Source organism: Egretta garzetta, unplaced genomic scaffold (genome assembly GCF_000687185.1).
Source record: "Egretta garzetta isolate BGI_Z169 unplaced genomic scaffold, ASM68718v1 scaffold322, whole genome shotgun sequence".
NCBI lineage: Eukaryota > Metazoa > Chordata > Aves > Pelecaniformes > Ardeidae > Egretta > Egretta garzetta.
The window spans coordinates 454,508-474,914 of record NW_009259044.1 but is presented as its reverse complement, the minus strand read 5'-3'; the positions used below and the strand labels follow the sequence as shown (position 1 = coordinate 474,914).

Below are 20,407 nucleotides of genomic sequence, written 5' to 3'. Positions count from 1 at the left end.
ATTTTTCTCTCTCCCGTCTGCTTGGCGACAGCCCGTTGTTGCGTTAACGGTGAAACCATAGTTGTATTGCACTTTTGATGTGGCATTTGCATTTCACTTCCTTGCCCTTCCAGGACAGCACGGCTGCATCGCCCTGAGCCTCTCGGGAGCTCTGAATGCCAGCACAAGTGCAGCATTCTCCGCGCTGTCATTATGCCTGTCACTTATCCAGTCCCGGATGCCAACAAATTTTCTCAGGCTTAACACAGATAAAGCAGCAATGTTTCTGCTTAGTCCAAAATGCCTTTTGGACTCCTTGTCACTATCTGCCATTTTTCTCCAAGGCAATTACATTGTCTGTGCCTCGGGAACAAGGAAAGTGCTTTTTCATGGCCTGCCCAATCTTTTTTAGAGCGATCCAAGCCACATTAGCAGAATATTCTTCCCACTGATGGACTGTAGCTATAGCAGGTTGGATTAATTTAATGTACTAGCCAGACACAGAGCAGTTATTTGTTACTGCGCTGCTGCAATTATTGTCTAGATTGCCAGATAGGGTTTCTGTGCAGTCAGTAGAGAAAGCAGCTGCCAGTTTCTGTTCTGAGAGGGTGGATGGGGGCACGTTTCACATATTTTCAAAATTTGCATTGGCTCTTGTTCAAGAGCATCGAATCACCATCTGTATTATAATCCACTATATGGTTGTGATCCAGAAGGATCTCACTGGCCGCCTTATACTCCTAGACCCGTTCTTGGATGTGCTGAGGAAAATTTATTGGCTGTCATATGATGCATCCACTACCTTTATAGAGCAAGAACTTTCAGTTTGATGCGCTCCACTTTTCTGCCTAAGATGCGTGTAATTTAGCTTTGTTCTGCTTGTGGAAATAGGGTTGAAAGTATGACCATTCTGATTGTAATTTATAAGTGATGAGAAATTTTTATCAGTTTCACATTCCAAAGATGTTTCGTGGAACAGATAATTCGATCATGTAAAATGTCATCAGATGTTATGGACTGTGACATATGGAGAGAGCTGTTGTCTAGTGATGGCTGGGTTTTCTGAGCTGATATTTCAGATTTTACAGAATACTGCAGCTGCTAGGGAGAAAATGTGATAGTCTTAAAGCATTGGATTTGGATCCAGCATTAGTTCCAGTTGCGTGTCTAGTCCCTGCCACTGTTATTTTGGTCAAGTCCCTTGGCCATGTGCCTCAATGCTGTCATTAAGCCCATCAACGATGAGCCCCAGATGCTGACACATTTTCTCAAGCTCAACGCTGCTAAATCAGCAGTGTTTCTGCTTATAAGCAAATAAGGGTTTTGATCGTGTAGGCATTGTGGAATGTATTAGGTACATAAGAGTATCACTGTCAAGAGATTTGTTGGCAGGTATTGAGAGCCATAAGCTCATAGTTTTCAAAACAGTTCTAGTCTTCCAAAAGGCTTGAGCTTCCCAAATACTAAAGATCAGGACAAATAAATATTCTGTGCTTACTGGGAGATCTGAAAAGAATTTGAAAACTATGTGGTCCTCTACACATAGGACCTCTAACATAGCTCTGTTACTTCTGACCGGTCAGATTCGGATGGCACTGAGTCTCCTCCATGCTTGGGCAAAGAACTTAATAACCTGACTGCGGGAGCAAGACACGTGATCTCTCTGCTGGCATCAGTCTGGCAAAGGGAGCTCTCGCCCTAGGCATTTGTCAGGGATGTGGTAGGGAGTCCATCAGCTGCAGAATGGTGCAGCAGGAAACCCTGTCATTCTGGTCCATAAGATGCTCTCGTTCTGGGATTGGGATGAGAGCCGGAGCAGTCCAGTCCCTGCAGCCTGTAGCTACCTCATTGCCACCTCCCGCGACACCTCCTCTCCCCACCTTCTGGACTTACTGAAGCTGAGCTGCTGTAGGTTGGTTCTGCATTTACCTTCTGTTCCACATAGGAGCACAGCTGTAATTCTCTGCTTACTACCAGACAGAGTAGTAAAGATACCAAAAAATGAGTCCCAGCATCACAGCTCTTCTAATGGCTCTTGTATTTTAATGCATTTAATTTGTGATTACACAAATGTCCTGCTCATTACATCAATTTTAGCCCCGTCCAATAGCCCTGGCTGAATTATGTAATGTCTGTTTTGCCTCTGCTTGCTTCCATAGTGTCAATTAATTTCTTCATGTATTGCTGCAGCACCTTTAGTCTAAAAGCTTTTTTATTTGCAGTAGGCTGTGCCATTAAAAATCTCTTTGGAGACTGAATCGCCTTATTATCCAGTAACAATGTACTCACTGTTACAAGCTGTAGCTAAAATTTGAGCTGTTGAATTTGATGTGTTTCAGCTACCTCCTCCCTCATCTGCTTCCTACTAAGCCAGCATTAGATATCCATGGGCTCTGCCACCAGACCACAAACACAGTCCAGAGGGTCTTCAAGATGAGTTTTGTCCCCGTTGGCTTTTGGCAAAGATTCATAGCCCGAATGCTAATTAGCCTGGCGGAGATGGACCTCCAGGTAGGTTACTCTATCTCTCTGCAAGCAAAAGAAGACAGCTAAAGTTGTTCAGTATAAGCGTAGGTGGGTGTCTCTTCGCATCCAGCTTGCTTCAGTCACAGGCTTCAATAACATTATTTGAGTAAATAGGGAGAGGTGAGACTCTGCAATCAAAATCTGATTCTGTTTTCACAGTAGGTGTCATTTAGAACAACAAATTGGCACTGGGGAAGAAAGCCTGCGTTCTCCATGGCCTCTTTATAACATGATCCCCTGGAAGGTCTCAGTACCTCCAGCATCTTCCAGTTACAAGTAATTGGAGTTCTGTCCGCGGCTCTTGTCCATGACCATTCCACTGGGCCAGACTCGGCTCACATCATTTGCCAGTGGAGATCTGGAATAGTTCCACCCAAGTCATCTATCTGAATCTATATGGGTTTAAATGAGAAGACTGTTACAGGACTGTTGCCATAATGGGTGCAAGCAGGCACCCTGTTAGTGCAAGGGGTATGCATATCATTAAAGTAGCTTTTGTAAGGTTTTGAAAGCTAAGTGAATTTTGATGTTGTTACAGTCCATATTTTTGCAGCAGCTTATATCTGAAAATATAGCCCTGCTGGAAATGGTAATAAATACTTGCAAAATATTTTTAGTACTACTGTGGTATCTTCTTAACAGCTATCCATTTGAACTGCGTTCTGTCGTTGATGTACAGAACATGGAAAACATGATACCTGGGTTTGGAAGGTCCTCTGTGTTCCAGGCTTCTCAGACCATGTAATGACTTTACCTGTTTTAACGGGCTGTCCCGGCAACCCCTCGCTTCCATCCTCATGGGCACTACATAACCCTAGAGCACCTTTGCTAGGGACCTCATCCAGTCCTCACTGAAGCAAATGGAAAGGATCCCAGGCGTCAGACCCGTCTGGAGACGGGTACAATGAGTACAGTGGAGTTCTGCAGATTTAAGTCTTTGGTGATTTTAAAACAAAAATACATTTTGCTCTAAGTGCTGGTTTGAAGTGTCTTGGAGAAAAGCCATCTTCCTCCCACTGAGGCAGGTGGAAAAGTTAACTCTCTACATTGAGGGCAGACTTCATCATTCACTAGAACATTTAGCTCTTCTTTAGGTTTATAAGACTTTAGCAAATGTGGAATTCATATAACAAATGTCACAGTTACAGAATTAACTTTGCTGGTATGAAATGGTTCCTTTTTGAGTGGCATGAAAAATATTTCCATTGCTGCAAAACCAGCTTTTACTGTATATATTTTCATTCCATTGCAAGATATTTTTTTTATGAGCACAAGTTGCTCTTTAATGGAAAAGATACGATAGCACCCGTGAAGGCCAGAAAAAGAAGTCACCTTTTTGCTTGATTAAAACCAACATCCTTCGGAGACATTTCAATAATTAATGATTTTCATGCTTTTCTGCTTGTTTCAGCTTTTTGAAAACAAGAAGAACACCAAGACAAGGAACAAAAAGGTGACCATCTACAGCTTCACAGGCACTCAAAGGAACCGCTGCAGCACGTTCCGAGTCAAAAGGACTCACACTGTTTACTGGCAGGAAGGTCTGTTCGTTACCTTTGATGGAGGCTATCTTAGGTAATTTGTGTTCGTAATGCAGCATGCGTGACAGGGGACTAATAGAGTGTATGAAACCCATCACCTGAATGGAGATGAATGGGCCTGACTCATGCTATATGCTCACTCGTCAGTAGAAGAGGAGGCTCTTCTAACAGACATAATTCATCGGGTAACAACTGGTGACAAAAATGATGAATACCTGATTGTTTGGCAGTTCTGAATACATCAACCTTATGTGTTATTGCAGCCACAAATGGGAAGAGGCCTGAAAACAGTAAGTGATACTCAGAGCAGAACTCTTTGCCAGCCTAAAATCATGCATTTTCACGTGCAAAGATTTCCTTACGTTAGTGAGTTTTCCACTGAATCCTAAAACTTCACCACTGTGTGGCAGTAATCCAGATCAATGGAGGTGCTTCTGTGCTATTCAACTGCGTGCCACAGGGACCATGGCTAACTGGTTTAAGATGGCCAAGGCAGAGCGTCCACTGGCTGCAAGCCTGAAGGAAACCTACTGTCCACAGTCTTTCACAAATGCAGAGAGTAGGCAGCCAACTAAGACTTTCATCTTTGTAGTATCTGCAGATGCATTTGCTCTTCCAGTCCCTGGCACGATAGGGAGGAGCCATTGGTGCTGTTGCATGGTTGGAGACCAGAAGGGCACAGTGACTTTTCCTGAGTTCATCTAGGCAGTCTGCAGCTGAGCAGACACTTGGACCCAGACATTGCAAATCACAGGCTGGAAGCCTTGATTCTGGACCATGGTGGTGGTCATACTCTTATCTTCCCGTGTACTTCAGGGAGTTACAGAACTCAGCTCTTTGTATTAAAGGATTTGTTTGGTTTGGGGCTTTTTGTGGGAATTGCACAAAAAATGTTATGTCGATAGACTTTTCCAAACAGTTTTTGGAAGTTTGATGATGATGATGATGGTGATTATTATGGCACTAGAGTTTTATTACTGATTTTTAAAACTCCTAACCCTCCATCTTTCTGCATGGGGCATTTCTGTCAAAACTCTCCATCGTACTCAGTTCATTTAGGCCAGAGTTTTCTCTGGGTCTGACCTTCCGTAGCATTGACCCATTGTGAGCAACTGGCACTTCTGTGCAAGAATTCTCTTCTGAAAGTCATTTGCAGAACAGACGGAACTGAAAATCACCCTCAAAGCTAGATTGCTTTTTATTTTGATGACTTACGAACGACGTGTTATGATGTTACTCAGGTTTCCTGCGAGAAGGAGAGTTTGTTGACACTGATACTTCACAAAAGCTTCATGTGGCTCTCTTTTGGCTTTCTTACACAGCGTCGAGTCTTCTGATGTGAACTGGAAAAAGAAAAAAAGTGGTGGAATTAAAATCATTTGCCAGTCAGAAGTGAGAGACTTTTCAGCAATGGCGTTCATCACAGATCATGTCAACTCTTTGATAGACCAGTGGTTTCCCGGTAAGAGAACTACTGTAATTTTCTGTGCAGTATTATGTCTTTTTAACAGAAGGTTCTTTGACGGAGCTCTCCAGGTGCACAATATTGTGTGTTAATTGAAGACCCCTCAGGCTCTGACAGTCTCAAGCCAATAAAGCTTGAGAAAAGCTGATAACCTGCAGACAGATCAAGATTATTTGCCAGCACACCTTGGTCTAGACATTCCATCTTTCAGTCACAGCAAGCACAGGTGAAACATTACAGTTCCAACAGGACCTGCTTCCGTAAGAGCTCAGGAGATTCTTCCAGTGCTCACAGCAGGGACAGGATTTGGCCCAAACTATTTGGCACTGTCCCTTGATGGCAGAACTCGTTTTGGCATCAGCTGGGATCAGCACTTGCCCACCGTTTCTAACACCCTATAATTTATGAAATTGTGATGTGGGGGGCATGAGTGAATGTGACACCAAGGACTCTCTGCCAAGGTAACTTCCTTGACTCCTGCAGCTGTTTTTCCTGTGATCAGCACAGATCCTGCTGTTACCCAGCGGGCTGTTTGCAACCCCAATACACTTTGTTTAAAACCAAAACAAAACCTGAACTGTTCTTTGTTGTCCCACACTGGTCTAGAAGATGGTGCCAAAATCTCTTAATTGGAGGCGCTCTGGAGGAAACAGTTGTGCACTCTCACGTATTCATGTTCTGTGTGTTATGAAGATAAAAGAAGATTTTATTTGCCTTTGGATTAAAATAATGATAACATTGATCGCTGGAGCTTGAGAGGAGTCGTGAATTCAAAGGCTATGGCTTGTATTCACCCTGCCAAATTGTAGACATTTAACGGAGCCTGTCACCCCAAAATCCCTCTGTAGTTAGTGGCAGAGGTGTGAACCTCCCAAAGGTTTAGTCTTGGTAGAATCCACGTTTGCCCCGGAGAGGCTGAAAACATTGCTCACAAGGGAGCCCACAGTAACTCTGTTCCTGACTTGGGTGCTTGCTCCCAGCCTGCACCTGAAGTGCGCAGCCCAAGCGCAGCGTGCCGTGCCTCCCGCTCCACTCCCATTCCCATTCCCATGCCATCCCATCCACCTGAAGCCATCTGGCAGCTTGCAGTCTTGCAAAGCAGACGTGTCCAGAGCTGCTGGGCAACCTCAGCGCTGCCATCCTTCTCCTGCACGGTCATGCCCTTCAGGGTACGCAGTGATCCCTCTGTGCAGCTCACACATAGACACCCAGCAAGTAGGAGGTTCTCTCCGGTGCCTTATTCATATACTTCTCATTTCTACTGGTCCTGAATATATTTTCTTCGCAAGCCTGTGTGTTCCCCATGACCCAAGCAGAGTAGCTGGTATGTTAACAGTCCTGTCTCCCCAGGGCTGTCCCTGCTATCTGTGTATACTTTGCCATTTGTGTATACTTTATAGCTATTTTCTTATCCCAGTCAATACACTGCAGTAAAATGCCGCTTTCATGAGCTTGACCATTTTCAGCCAGTGGATCCAGGTGGTGGCTCTAGACATGTGAACGCACTAGGAGCTGCTGTTCTTTCTCAGTTTGTGTGGGTTACGTTGTTTTCTGTTTGCTTGCTTGCTTTGAAGCGCTCACGGCCACCGAGAGTGATGGCACGCTGCTGATGGAGCAGTACGTGCCCTGCCACATCTGTGCAGCTTCCAAGCCGGAGGAGAATGAGTGTGGTGAGAAGGTGGAGGACGCGCAGTACTTTAACATGGAGGACTGTGTCCTGACTGCCATTGAACTGGACTACATCACGTGTCCTAATCACCCTCACATCCCCGTTTCTCTCCAAGAGCTGGTCCCAGAGCTTTTCATGACTGATTTTCCTGCCAGGTAATGTTATTTGATAGCCTTTGCTTACATTTCAGTGTACCTATGTAATTCGGTTGGATTTTTTTCCAAAGTCCCCTCTGCTAGAGGAACATACTGACCACGGGAGATAAATTCATCCACTCTCAATCTCTGCTCTGGCAGTTCATCCTAAACTGCACTCCTGGTGGTCAGCACACTTGCTTAGACAATTGTCATGTGCTGACCCAAGTCGTCACTTTGGGGGGTCCTCTGAGATCACCGTGGTGCCATGTGAAAGCCCCTTTTTAAAGCCACAGCTGACCTGCATTGCCCAACACTCTGGCCAGGGCTTTCTGTAGTTGGAGTCTTTCTGGGATCCCAGAATGGAGATTTTAATATGGGATAAACCAAAAGAAAGTGCTGCTGCGTCATGAGATTGGCACTGAAATCGCCTTTAGTTTCGAAGAGCCTGTGGGTGAGTGAATTTATATACGCACCACTAGAGAATTCACACTGAGTCGAGGCTCCTGCTTGGCTGAGGGCTGTTGGATGTGTTGTAGTAGTGTGGCAGTCCTGAACAGCTGAAACAGCTCTTCCCTACCCATAGCAGCCCTGCCAAATCTTTAAGCTGCTTAACTGCATTCCCAGATGGGTTCAGTCTTACACCCCTTCTTACTTAGCGTGCAGAGCAGAGACCTCCTGACAGCAGGCAGGAGAGGAGAGCCGTGTCTCGTCTGGTTCGCGCTCTCTCAGACCTTTCTGTGCCCGATGAAGAGCCGTGAGACCTCTAGACCAAACCGTGTCCCCTTGGCTGCTGTCAGAGCTTTCTGTGCTCCCACTGGCCCCTGTGTGCCTTTCTGGGGGTCATTTTGCTGGCAAACGCCCCATCGGCTCGTCACGGCAGCCCTCCTCGCAGTGCTATCTCCCAGAGATTTATTAGACGGGTGCGAGGCGAGTGGAGATGTTTGAAGTGTGAACAGCTGTAAAAGTAGTCTCTGGAAGAGTGGGGAAATGATGAATTGCAGCCTGGGAACCGTAAGCTGATTTGAATAATCAGGTTTCAGAGTGTGGGGCTGTTCATAAACATCCTGTCCTGCCTCAGCGGAGAAAAGAGGAACAGGAGGTAAATGAAGCAAAAAAATCATTAGTACAGATAAATGGTACAAATATCTGTACCTGTGTCATCTGCTTGGAAAAGGAGCTTATGATCTTTCCAGATCTATTTGATTCTTGTGGGATAAATTAATAAGAAGCCTTTTTTGCTTATTTGCCCAAGTTCCTTTTTTCTGCGAGAAATCTATTGTACATGAGCCAGCATAGAGCACATTGAGATGGCCAAGGTAGTTTAGGTGATCCAGTCCTCTCAGGAGATAAGGCAAGAACCTATGAGGGATTTGTGAAAATGGAAATCACATTGCAAATAGGAATTCACAATGTCTTTGAAACTTTTAATTAAAAAGCCCCAATCTCTTCTTGGCAGACTGTTCCTGGAAAATAGCAAACTGGAATGCAGTGAAAATGAAAACAATGTTCTTGGCCAGGGTGGAAGTGGGACCATTATATATCGGGCACGATACCAAGGAAAACCGGTGGCTGTGAAGAGATTTCAGATTAAAAAATGCAAGGGTTCTCCCACGTCAGCTGCAGGTACAGTACACAGAATCGGCATCGGGAATAGGCTCTTGCAGTCTGCGATCCCAAGCTAAGGCCAAAGAGCCTTCGCTCTCCAAAGTGCTGGCAGCACCTCTTTAAATACAGATTTGAAATATATAGCAAAATTTATATGTTTCTGTGGAGGAGGATGCATCTTAAAGAGTCCTTCACGAAACCGCTTGTAGCGATGGAAGTTCAGTTGGACTCGATCATCTTAAAGGTCTTTTCCAATCTAAATGATTCTATGATTCTATTTGGTCTCTTCTCCCAGGTAACAAGCGATAGGACAAGAGGAAACGGCCTCGAGTTGCTCCAGGGGAGGTTTAGGTTGGACATTAGGAAAAATTTCTTCACAGAAAGGGCTGTCAAGCACTGGAAGGGGCTGCCCAGGGAAGGGGTCGAGTCTCTGGGGGTTATTTAAAAGCCGGGCAGACGAGGTGCTCCGGGACATGGTTTAGTGGTGGGATGGCAGGGTTAGGGGAATGGCTGGACTTGATGATCTTAAAGGTCTTTTCCAACCTAAATGATTCTATGATTCTATTCTGTGATTCTAAGTCATTGGCACTGCAGGAAACTTCTCTCCTGCAGGTCAATGGGTGGACTCACAAGGTGCCAAGGCAGAGCTCTTGATTGGGGTGGAAGGCAAGATTTCACCTCCTGTTCCCAAGCTATTTGGCAATGAGAAGTGTGGATTTGCATAGGTTTGCACTAAGGACTTGCGAGTCTCCACCTTTGAATAAGCCTTTTACTCCATCTGTGCCAGCAGCTACAGAAAGCAAATTGGAAATCCTGCTCAGCCTGCCAGCTCCTCCAGGCAGGGACAGGCTCTCGTGCTGCATGTGCCGGCTGTCGAGCACAGGTTTCCAGCAGAGCCTCAGTCCACGGACAAAGGGAAGGGAAAGTGCCTCCCTTCCCTCCTTGTTAGGGAAGGATGCAGTGAGCCCCTGAGCTGTGGAAGAGGCCAGCTGCTGTCCCAGTGACAAATAACCTTCAGAAAGACCAGACTTGCCTGAGCAGCCTGTGGTGTCCCATGGCAGAAGGACCATTACTGTGAAGGGTCCCTCTTCTGGCAGGGAAGTGAGGGGAAGAGTCCTTCCACCAAAGAGGCTGCAGTGTGACATCCACACCCAGAGAGTCCCTGCTTTAAAAAGCACAGCATGAGTTTTCCAAAATCATCCAGGTGATAGATATATGGGAACGGTGTGTGCCAGACACGCTCAAGGCTGCTGTTAAAGGACCAAGGGAGCACTTGCTGCTGTATATATATCCTGCTTATAGCCCAGGTCTGTTAGTGGCTCATGCATCAACATGAGGATGCAACTTAAAACCTTGCTGTTGGCATAACCCCACGAGCTGCCTTCCTCCTGCAGCATTTGCTCAGTGATTAGCACCTTCCAAAGAGTTTCTGACTTGGTTTCTCAGCTGGGGAGTAAGAAGAGGGTGGTGTGTCTTGCCAGATACCATGCTGAAACACCTGAGAGCCATGGATGCCATGAAGAACTTCTCCGAGTTTCGCCAGGAGGCCAGCATGCTCCACTCGCTGCAACACCCCTGCATCGTCTCCCTCATTGGCATCAGCATCCATCCTCTCTGCTTTGCCCTAGAGCTGGCCCCGCTGGGCAGCCTCACCACCGTATTGTCTGAAAACTCCAAAGGTAAAACCAGGGTCTCCCTCCTGGGAGAGCTCGCTCTCCGAGTCACGGTAGTGACAAATGGTCAACAACATTTAAATTACTGCTTCATTTACTGAAGGGGATTTTTTTCCAGACTAGGGGAAGTGGGAGGGATGGAATGGCTCTTAAACTATGCCTTTGGGAACCTAGTAAAAATTGATGCTCAGGATTTTCAAAACTACTTTGGAGACCTGGATTTTCAATTTCTCTGCAAATTTATAAGAAGTGCATCTCACTTCAGTGCTGCGTGGGTAATGCTGTGTTCTTTCCCTTGCAGATGGGTGTCTGGCACTCTCAATTCTCTCATAATTATCTGTATTTCTGTCGCTGTCAAATGAATGACGCCAATTCCAAGATAGGTGGAGGCCATCTGACCTTCTTGGCACCTTGGCTTTGTGTCAACTTTCAGTCAAACAGTAATTTTCACCAGAAGATACAGGGGTCTAGAAGTGAAAGGGTTTAAAAAAAGGATCTAATAGAACTGTCAGGCGCATATAGTAACAAGAACAGTGTCATTTCGTATCGTGGCATTGAGTGATGTTTTAAAAGGTTGTTAGTTATTGCTTAAAAAAGAAAGAGAAAGGCGGGGGGGGAGAGGGAAGCAGTTATTGCAATTTCAAGAACTGAAGACAGGCTGTTCCTTTGTGCCAGGGTCTTCCTTTGTGCCGCTGGGACACATGCTGACACACAAAATAGCGTATCAGATTGTAACAGGCCTCGCCTACCTGCATAAGAAGAACATCATCTTCTGCGACCTGAAGTCGGACAATATTTTGGTGTGGTCCCTGGACGTCAAAGAACACGTCAACATCAAACTCTCTGACTACGGCATCTCCCGGCAGTCGTTCCACGAAGGCGCGCTTGGTGTGGAAGGCACGCCGGGCTACCAAGCTCCTGAGATCAGGCCTCGCATAGTCTACGATGAGAAGGTAAGCGTGGTGTATCCATGGGCGCAGTGGGTGGCCGGCTTCATGCATGGGGCTCGATTCCCTTATACGTGCATGGTGTGCACCATGGCATTCCTCGCTCTCCTCTCCACCCACCAAGGGAAGTTTGCCCTGGCTTTTTCTCTCTGTTTCTGGCTCTAGGTTGACATGTTCTCATATGGGATGGTCCTGTATGAGCTGCTGTCTGGTCAGCGGCCTGTGTTAGGACAACACCAGCTCCAGATTGCAAAGAAGCTGTCTAAAGGGATCCGTCCTGTTCTTGGGCAGCCGGAAGAGGTGCAGCTATATAGGATGCAGGCACTCATGATGGAGTGTTGGGACACTAAGCCAGAAAAGGTACAAGACAACCCTCCTGACCGGTGTTTTCTGATCGTGTAGCTACAGGGATCTGGCAGCCTTCTTCACACAGGAGAGCTAGGCTTGCTCTCAGTACAGCAGAACAGCTCAGTTGCCCATTTACCCCTCCTGCTGATATGACTTAGAACTTCGATTGACTTAAATGAGAGTTTTATGAACGAGGCTGTGGCAGATTGGTGGCCTTAGACATCTGCAGTGACATGAAGGTCCCTTGACGTCAGTGTCAGTTAAGCTATTGATTTCACCAGGGCAAGATGTTACCCGTAATTTCCAGAAACAGCCACAATATCATGCTGTGAGTGTAGCTGCGAAGACTTCAAAACCCCAAGATTATAAGAGGCGGTATGAGGAAGAAAAAAGTTCAAAGAATGAGGAAAGGATTATGCTGCATTACGTTTTTCACTAATTGCAAGTTGGCATTTCAGAGCTTCTGTCCTTCAAACAAAGGTCAGCTTGGCTCACAAACAGCTAGACGCTGTCATGGCAGCGGGTCAGCTTCCAAAATTCATAAACCTGAAGAAATTAATCAATGAAATGTGTAGGAGAAACACAGACCAAACCATGGAAGTACAGAAGAGGTTTGTCTTCAGTGCCTGGGGTACGAAGGATGCTAAGAACCGAGCAGGTGGGATTTATAAGGAGAATTTGGTGTAGATTTGAGAAAGCAGAAGCATTTATTAAAGAAGTCCTACTTTTTGGTTCTCTAGCTTTAATAAATAATGATTATTATGATTCTTTTATTTCATCTGGACCTCCAGCTCTGGTGTGACGTTCGTCTTTCTCCTTTCCTTTCCCCACAGCGTCCGTTGGCCATTTCTGTGGTAGGACAGATGAAAGATCCTACCTTTGCAACATTTATGTACCTGCTATCCTGTGGGAAGCAGTCTTCCTTCTTCTGCTCCCAAGGACAGGAGTACACCGTGGTGTTCTGGGATGGGAAGGAAGACACCAGGTGAGAGGGCTCATATTAGCAATCTCTTCCTTTTGTTCTTTTTTTCTTTTTAAGTAAAAATCCTTCAGCGTCTTCACTTGTGCCTCTGGGAGGGAGGTAAAGAAGGTGAAAGTGAGTTTGGGTGAATGCCAAGGATACGGTGAACACTGTTTTCCCAAACTCTTTTAATTGGGAACAGTGGTTGCTTTATAAAGGATATTTAATGAGCTTAACTCTGCTTCAGTTAATATGAGGAGAAGATTAGGGCAGTGTAATGATTCACACACACAGGATGGAGCATTTGCACATGAGAACAGACGTGTTCTGCCTTTCCTAATGAGGCCATTTAACACTAAACCTTTCCTAATTGAGACTGCAGTTCCATCTCTGTTCTGCAAAGCAATTAAGCACATGCTTAAATCCTATTGAAATCATCAGGAGTTAACCACATGCCTGAAGCTGTGTGTGCATCCAAGTGTGCACCGCCAGCAGAATGTGTGCTGTACTGGGCAGGCATGTGCTCTAAATGTTATTAAATTGCGACTGAGATGATGGTATTTTGCTCAGCCACATGTGACGCATGGCTAGTTAGGTTTATTTCTGTGGATGTGACTGGTTTTTATAGCCCAAATCTTCTTTGGAAACGTTCACAAACCGATCTGAATTTTATATGCATGCGTTCATTATTTGTAACCATTAACCTAATGGGAACGGCACATGATTTGTTCATGAGCGATCGGCTTTGCTCTTTGCGGTGCCTGGTCAGTCGTTCAGTGCAGAGAGTGTAACTCTTCCTGCTAAAACTGGTGAAGCACATGGGACTCACAGATGTATTTTGAATAGGTGGATGTTGGCCAAATATTCACAGCAATATATCTCAGCGAATCTGCTTCCTGACTGGACAATCCGCTTGCTGGAGACTGCTGAATAACAAATTACTTATGTGACAGATTTCAGGATCTGTAATTGCCTGTGCCACAGTTGGTGAAACATCTGGGGCTCGCAGATGTGGTTGTGAATATCCAGTTATTGTTCACGCACCCAAACCCCGTAAACTTCCCCAAACAAACAAAATCCTCTTAGTTACAAAAATATTAATTAGTCATGTTGATAAATTACTTTACTGGGTTACAGATCTTTGTTCTTATTTGAACGAATCGCGCTCTTCTGCTCATGTACCAGAATAAGTAATGAAGCCAGATAATACTGAGGCAGTGAACTTGGAGAGCAAGCCCGTATTCTCTTGAGAACCTAATGGGCAAGATGGGCTAAGACCTCCCAGCTATTAATTACTGCTGTTCAGCTGGAGCTGCTTGTCTCGCAGCTGAATTATAGTAACAGACCACGTAAGTTCTCCTAATCCATTTCCGCGCAAAGCCAGATAGCCAGGTTTAAATCTTCACAGAAGCAATTGCATATCTGCCCCCTGAGGAAGAGCTGTGGCACATCTGTATTTCTCTTCCTTTACGAAGACCGTTTGGAGGGGTGGAGAGTCTTGCGGTCGTGTGAAGGCTTGGCCAAAAGTGCCGAGTACCGTCCCGTAGCGGTTTGCAGCCCAAATGTCGGCTATCGGAAACTGTTCTGTGCTCCTTTCAGAAACTACACGGTGGTGAATCCGGAGAAAGGAGTCATAGAAGTGGAGAGGATGAGCTGCCCAGGAATGAAGCTGTGCTGCCAACTAAAATTTCAGAATGCCCTCTGGGCTGCCACGGAGGTGAGCGTTCGCCCCGCTCAAGAGGGGGCCTCGTTAGAAGAGGCACAAACGAAGAGAAAGAGCCAATTAAATTAGTAAAGCTAAGAGCATTTGAGACAACGGGCGCCTCAGATGGGCAGCGCGACTTTGCATCTGCGGTCTCCGGGTGTGTGGTTTCTGCCTGTTCCTTAGCTGCTACCTGGATCAAAATCGTGCCTCCCGATGGTCGAAGCGACCGTGGGAACCTCGACTTTCCGAGGCGAAACTCTCTGGATTGTAGCGTATCTGTGCCCAGGGTTTCATCTGGGAAATGTCCTTATCTGTAGGCGATAAAGGGAAGCAGTGAAAGAAACCACGCGTTTAAGGGTGGGGTTTTGAAAGAGGCCCAAGGGATTTGAAAAGTTGGTGGGAAAATGGGTACCCAAGTTTTGTGTTCACCGTGGAAAACTGCAGCTAAAAAAATAAGAGAGAGCATGTCTGATTTATTCTCAGAGCCCCATCCGCTCCTCCGAAAGGGCTGTGTTAAGTTTCAGCCGGTTATGACACAGTCGTTTGACACAAAACAAACAAAAAATAGCTAAAACAAATTGAAATGTCCCTGAAGCTCAGTGTTTTAGAGAGAGGAAGAAAGGCCACACTTGTTGAATAAATAATTTGTGTTGGTTAATTCACCCTACCCCAGCATGGATGCCGGAGCCGAGTGAGAGTACAGATCTTTTTTTCCCTGTAGGAAAATAAGATATTTTGGGCTTTTCTGTCCCCAAATTGAAAAGTCAAGTTCAAATATTCCTATTTCTTCATAACAAGTAATACAGAAAAATTCCAAGTCAGAAATCTTACAGCATTTTACATCCATCTTTTTGATCAAAATGAAATGCGTTGCCGTTCCCCAGGCTGGGGGCTCTAGGTCGGTCTAGTAGATTTATGAGGTGTAGAGCAAGCGTAATTCCACATACGATATAATTCTAGCTGTCCTTGAATTGACAGATTAATGCAAAATAACATACAGCATGTTTCAATTCTCCTGACACGTTTGGGGTTGGGGGGGAGAGTCCCTTTATTTTTGGAAGATTTTTAAAAATTAAAAAACCCAACAGAGTCAGGGTTGTCAAATGCTGCTTTTAGATGCGGTGATAGAACAGCTATAGAGGTGATTTTGGTGGATTTTGGATAGTGCATGTACTGCCCACAGCTCGTTCTGGGGAAGGCAGTACCTGCCTTCTACCCGCAGACAAAGCAAACGCTCTCCAGGGGAAACAAAGAGAAATCCAGGCTTTGGATATCGAAAAATACAAGTAAAAACTGGTTTGGGAACCAATTTGATCTTGTTTGTGTATCAAAATGTGAAAAGCATGGAAGATGATTGAAATTTATGGGATTTTATGTGCTCTTTCACAGGACCAGAAGATTTCTGTGTATGGGTTGCAGGGCATGTGTCCTCTGAAGACTCCGCAGAAGGGTTTAGACACTCCTGCTACCGTCAGCTGCTTTCTCGTCATGCCTGTTGTCAAAAAGGTAAGGAAGGACCTACAGAAAAAAGGGACCTTAGTGACACTAAGACATCTGCTGCCGGGCCGAGCTGCCAGAGCCTGCATGGCTTGTCACTAGTGTTGAAGGACTTTGCAATGCCCAGGAACATTTTGGCAGTGCAAGGAGAAGGTTTCCAGGTCCTTGTGCCTCTGCCAGAAGACAGAGGTGTGGGCAAGAACCTGAGGCAGGGGACCAAGGCTGGCACTTCCAAGCCTGCTGGGAAAACAGTCAAAATAGATCAAATTCCTCTGCAAGGAAGTTTTCCAGCTGTGTTTCCACATCACTGGAAGACAAGGTTTAGGCTGATCAAGCAAAGTGGAGAGGACATGAAACAATAATTAGAGATTCGTTAATTGCTAATGAGGGACTTGGGTATATCCTAGCTCTTGTGCCCTCTCTTTGCTTGGCGTGTGTGTGTGCTGTCGGTGGTGTGCGCAGTCGTCTTTAAATATCCCCTGGGCTCAGCCACACTTCTTCTTTGGGTTGGAATGAGAACACTTAGATCATCCAGCTCTTAACAGGTAATATGGGTAATTACTCTTAAGGTAATAACAAAAGTTGCATATGATCTGTCTAGTTCTGGAATTGCTGACATCCAGTTAACTGGCAAGAGAACTCTGACATGACTGCCTATTGCGGGCAAGTCTTGGGAGATGTATAAAAACTGTTTTCAGGCTAAATTACCTCCGGTTTGCTTACAGCCACCTCAAGTAAAAACATATAATTACGTTCCAACGTTATTGGTAGCTGTGTAGTTTTTGCAAATGCCAGCAGACTGGTATGTGTCTAAAAGCTCAGTATGGAGCAGCTGTCGGAGCGACGGTGGAGCTGGTTTATACCACATGCCCGTTATTGCCCATTTCTGGCTCGTTTGCTCGGACTTCTGCATGGCTGCAAACTGAATGCGAGGCAGATGGTTGGTGTAAGGTGTACTGCTTCGTTTCCAAACATGGTGTAAGCAGGACTAAAGTAGGGCAGAGATGCAAAGTTGGCACCGGGATGAATTTCACCCGCCGGGGAGGCTGCATCTGTCAGCTTTCTTTGGCTCCCAGACCTGCAGCGTTTCTCTGCCGGGGAGTTTCATTTCTGGTGTGTAGGGCAAATTTCTTTTTCATGTTGCCTGAGGTTCTGTCCAGGACGGTCGAACGAGTCTTTCACTTTCAGCTTTTCCACTGTCATACAGCTTGCAAAGCCATTCCTCAGGGGTTACGAGTGGCTTTATGTCTCCTGGTTTCTATTTTCAGTTTGTGGCTTGCCTAGAAAATGTCATAAATAATGCCAGGCCCTACAATAGTAATATTGAGTCTAGACACCTCCCTTCCTCCCCCGACCCTACCCAACCTTCCAGAAATCCACATCCCTTCGGCACACTCCTTCTCACTTTATTGCACTTACTTTTTCCTCTCTCCTTTCTATGAATGAGTTTGGCAGTGAAATGGCCAGAGCAGCAGCCATAGGGATGTGCAGACCAGGTTGGCGAGAAGCTAAACTGTTTTTCGAAACAGCCAGTTCTTCCAACAAACCTAAGTGTGGAAAGCTTACACTTGTCAAACTCACTGTACGGCGCAGCGAGCTCGGTCGGAGTTATCCCACAGTCGTCATTGTCCAGCGGAGAAGGGAATTGCTCGCATCTCCCTGGGAAGAAGGCCTTTAGCTGATGAGATGTGAGGTAACTAGCAGGCAGAGAATTGCCGAGGGATGTTGCTGGGAAAGGGAATTCTTTACGACTGCCTTGGGAAGGCTGATCCAAAAGAAATAGTTTCCAAAACTTGGTTTCTCATCCAAGGGAAGCATCATGGAAATTTAAAAGCAGCAGAGAGGGGCCCAGAATCCAAAACTCGCCCGCCAAGGAAAAGTCTTGTACAAATTAAGCTTTTTTGTTGCGTGCTTTCTGTCACCAGTATCATTGTTTTTGGCAAACAATAAAAATTTCAGTAAATTTCCTTTCAGAAAAAAAAAAATAAATAAAAAACCCCAAATAAGCGAACAGGTTAAAAAGAGCAAACCAAGATGCTTTCTGAATTGGTTTGCAGGATTCTTACAAAGAGATGTTGAGGGAGAGAGACATTTGAATGGATGCAAGCCTCTGGCCTCTTGGAAAAACCTGGAACACACGAAAACAAAAGCTGCATTTAAGGGCTGCAGCCTGCCGCGGCGTTCGCTGCCAGCAGTGCCAGAGCCTGCGGGGAAGAGAGGAGGAGGTGACCAAGGCTGTGGTGTCATTTTTTAACCCTGCTCAGAGCAGCCGCCCCGACGGCTCCGAGCCTTGCGCTGTCCTTAGCTGCAAGGACAGGACGTCTGGAGCCAGCGCATCCCCTGCACATCGCATTCCGTCACAGCCCCGCGCGGAGCCCTTCCTCCCTGGCACGGTGGGGCTTCTGGCAGGACGGAGACTTCAAATGCAGTTTTGTTGCTGTGTGTTTTTGTTGGCTCTCCGTGGAGCCCAAATGTTGAAAATGAATTCTGAGAAAGTTACTTAAGGTTTCTGGAGGCTGCTGCCCTGCCTGCCTTTGGTCACTGTTGTAATACCCTAATTCGGAGAGTTTTGCCTCGCTGCCCGGCTGCACCGGCTCCTAATAAAGTCTGGTGAGTGGGTGGCACCCGGGGGTGAGCGGCCTTTGCCATGTTCTTCTGTGAAATGGGTCGCTCCCTCGTCTTGGTCAGGCGAGGGATGGCAGGTTGAGGGCATTTCTCAGCATTCCAGTTCTTACTCCTCATTTCTTAAGCAGAGAGATAACAACAGTGGCTGGCTAGAAACGGGTCCCGATAGCCAAGGCAGTGAGTAATAAGTGCCCCAAAGCATAAAATATCTTCCAGATTTGCTTGCACCATCATGCTGTTCCAGACAGGCTAGAATTTGGCAGTCGGTATTATGGGTAAAGCTGGGTGGGGATCACTGACGCAGCTCTGCCCGGTCATGGTGCCGATTGCTCAGCGCCGGGGAAATTTGGCCTATGGAACCCAAAAGGGAATCTGGATTCTGTTCTGCAGTAGCTGACACTAATCAAAGAAATCAAAATATTTTTTAAGAAGACTGTGCTTGGATAACTCAGCATTTTCAAATCAAATGAGACAAAATTAGAGAGACCTCTGAAGGCTTTAGTAGTGTCCTGTGTCACGCTAGGAGCAGTTCAGGTTAATTTCAGATGTTCCCATCGCAATTTAAATTTTCCATTTTGAGTAAGAAATACCTATTGTGCAGGGTCTTTTGGACTGAAAAAGCTGGCCTGTTTTCACCAGAGAAATCTGGGCTGTTCTGCTTTGTTTTGTTCTGTTTTAAAGAATTGAACTCCTTTCCAAAGAAAAAGTAACCCAAAACCCAGCTTGTGCGAAGCTTCGTGCCATGTTCCAACCTATTGATGCAACTCCCTGGCAAACTCATATCCAGGAGCCTTTTGCACCAGATCCACATGGCAGCAGGGACATGGCACCGAACGCTGCAGGCCATTTGGGTTTCTTTTAATTAGTGGTTAGAGGATTGGGACTGGACTGCGCGATGGTCCAAGTCCCATTTCACAACTTTCCACTTGCTTCCCTAGTTTTTCCCATTACAGTAAAATTCTGCTGTGATTTGGATTAGTCATACAGGCTCAGCACACTCACGGTTTTACTCATACTTTGTATGCAGATAATGTCCTTTTGTCCAAGACCCTTAACGAGCCTTGCAAATGGTGCTATCAATTACACCAATACTTACCCCTGTGCTGTCTGCCCCACCATACCTGAGAGCGATTCAAGGTACCGATTGTGGCCCCTCTGGGTTTAAGCAACCTGGGAGCTATCTTCCAGGGCTGGCACAGCCTGGAAGGGCACAGGCTTTCCCTTCATTTAGGAGCAGCAAGGGGTGAGGCCGAGTCCCTGTCCCGCGTGGCAGAGGCGGGCAGCGGCGCTGGCGTGCCGGGCATGCCGGGAGGCAGGGCTCTCCGCCGCGGAGGGCTGAGGTCGGGTCGGTTCAGCTGGCAGGGCTCTCTCGGGTTCTGTGCATTTTGCTTTGCTTTAGGCCAGCGAGATTGTAACAACAGCAAAAAAAAAGCCCTGGGCAAAGGGTCTTGTTTTAGCATTTATTGCTCCACGGGGGGGAAATAGAAAGGCCTTTGAGGTAGGTATTGTTTTATCTGCTTCACAGATGGGGGAGTTTCTGGTATAGACCCAAGGTCACGGGGAGTTTTGTTCCCGAGAGATCCATTTCCCAGTCTGTTTAACAGCATATTTTGCACCGCTGCGATGAGCCGGAGGAGTTGGAGACCCAGTGAGCCGTGGCCTTCTCACCAGCTCCCGTCCGTGGGACGTGACGATAGCCACGGCAGGCGGGCGCCCGGCCCGGGCCCCC

General features: G+C 46.2%; 1 protein-coding gene across 1 annotated transcript in view; it reads left to right on the top strand.

Annotated features, from left to right (window-relative positions):
* The window catches only part of LRRK1 (leucine rich repeat kinase 1), a 79,047-nt gene that overhangs the window by 53,547 nt on the left and 5,093 nt on the right, over positions 1-20,407 (top strand). Inside the window, exons 20-30 of the mRNA XM_009635044.2 lie at positions 2,319-2,490; positions 3,917-4,080; positions 5,369-5,508; positions 7,086-7,335; positions 8,774-8,940; positions 10,404-10,601; positions 11,271-11,548; positions 11,708-11,902; positions 12,724-12,875; positions 14,451-14,568; positions 15,946-16,062. Of these exons, the coding sequence (XP_009633339.1) occupies positions 2,319-2,490; positions 3,917-4,080; positions 5,369-5,508; positions 7,086-7,335; positions 8,774-8,940; positions 10,404-10,601; positions 11,271-11,548; positions 11,708-11,902; positions 12,724-12,875; positions 14,451-14,568; positions 15,946-16,062 (1,951 nt within the window). The remainder of the gene's footprint in view (positions 1-2,318; positions 2,491-3,916; positions 4,081-5,368; positions 5,509-7,085; positions 7,336-8,773; positions 8,941-10,403; positions 10,602-11,270; positions 11,549-11,707; positions 11,903-12,723; positions 12,876-14,450; positions 14,569-15,945; positions 16,063-20,407) is intronic.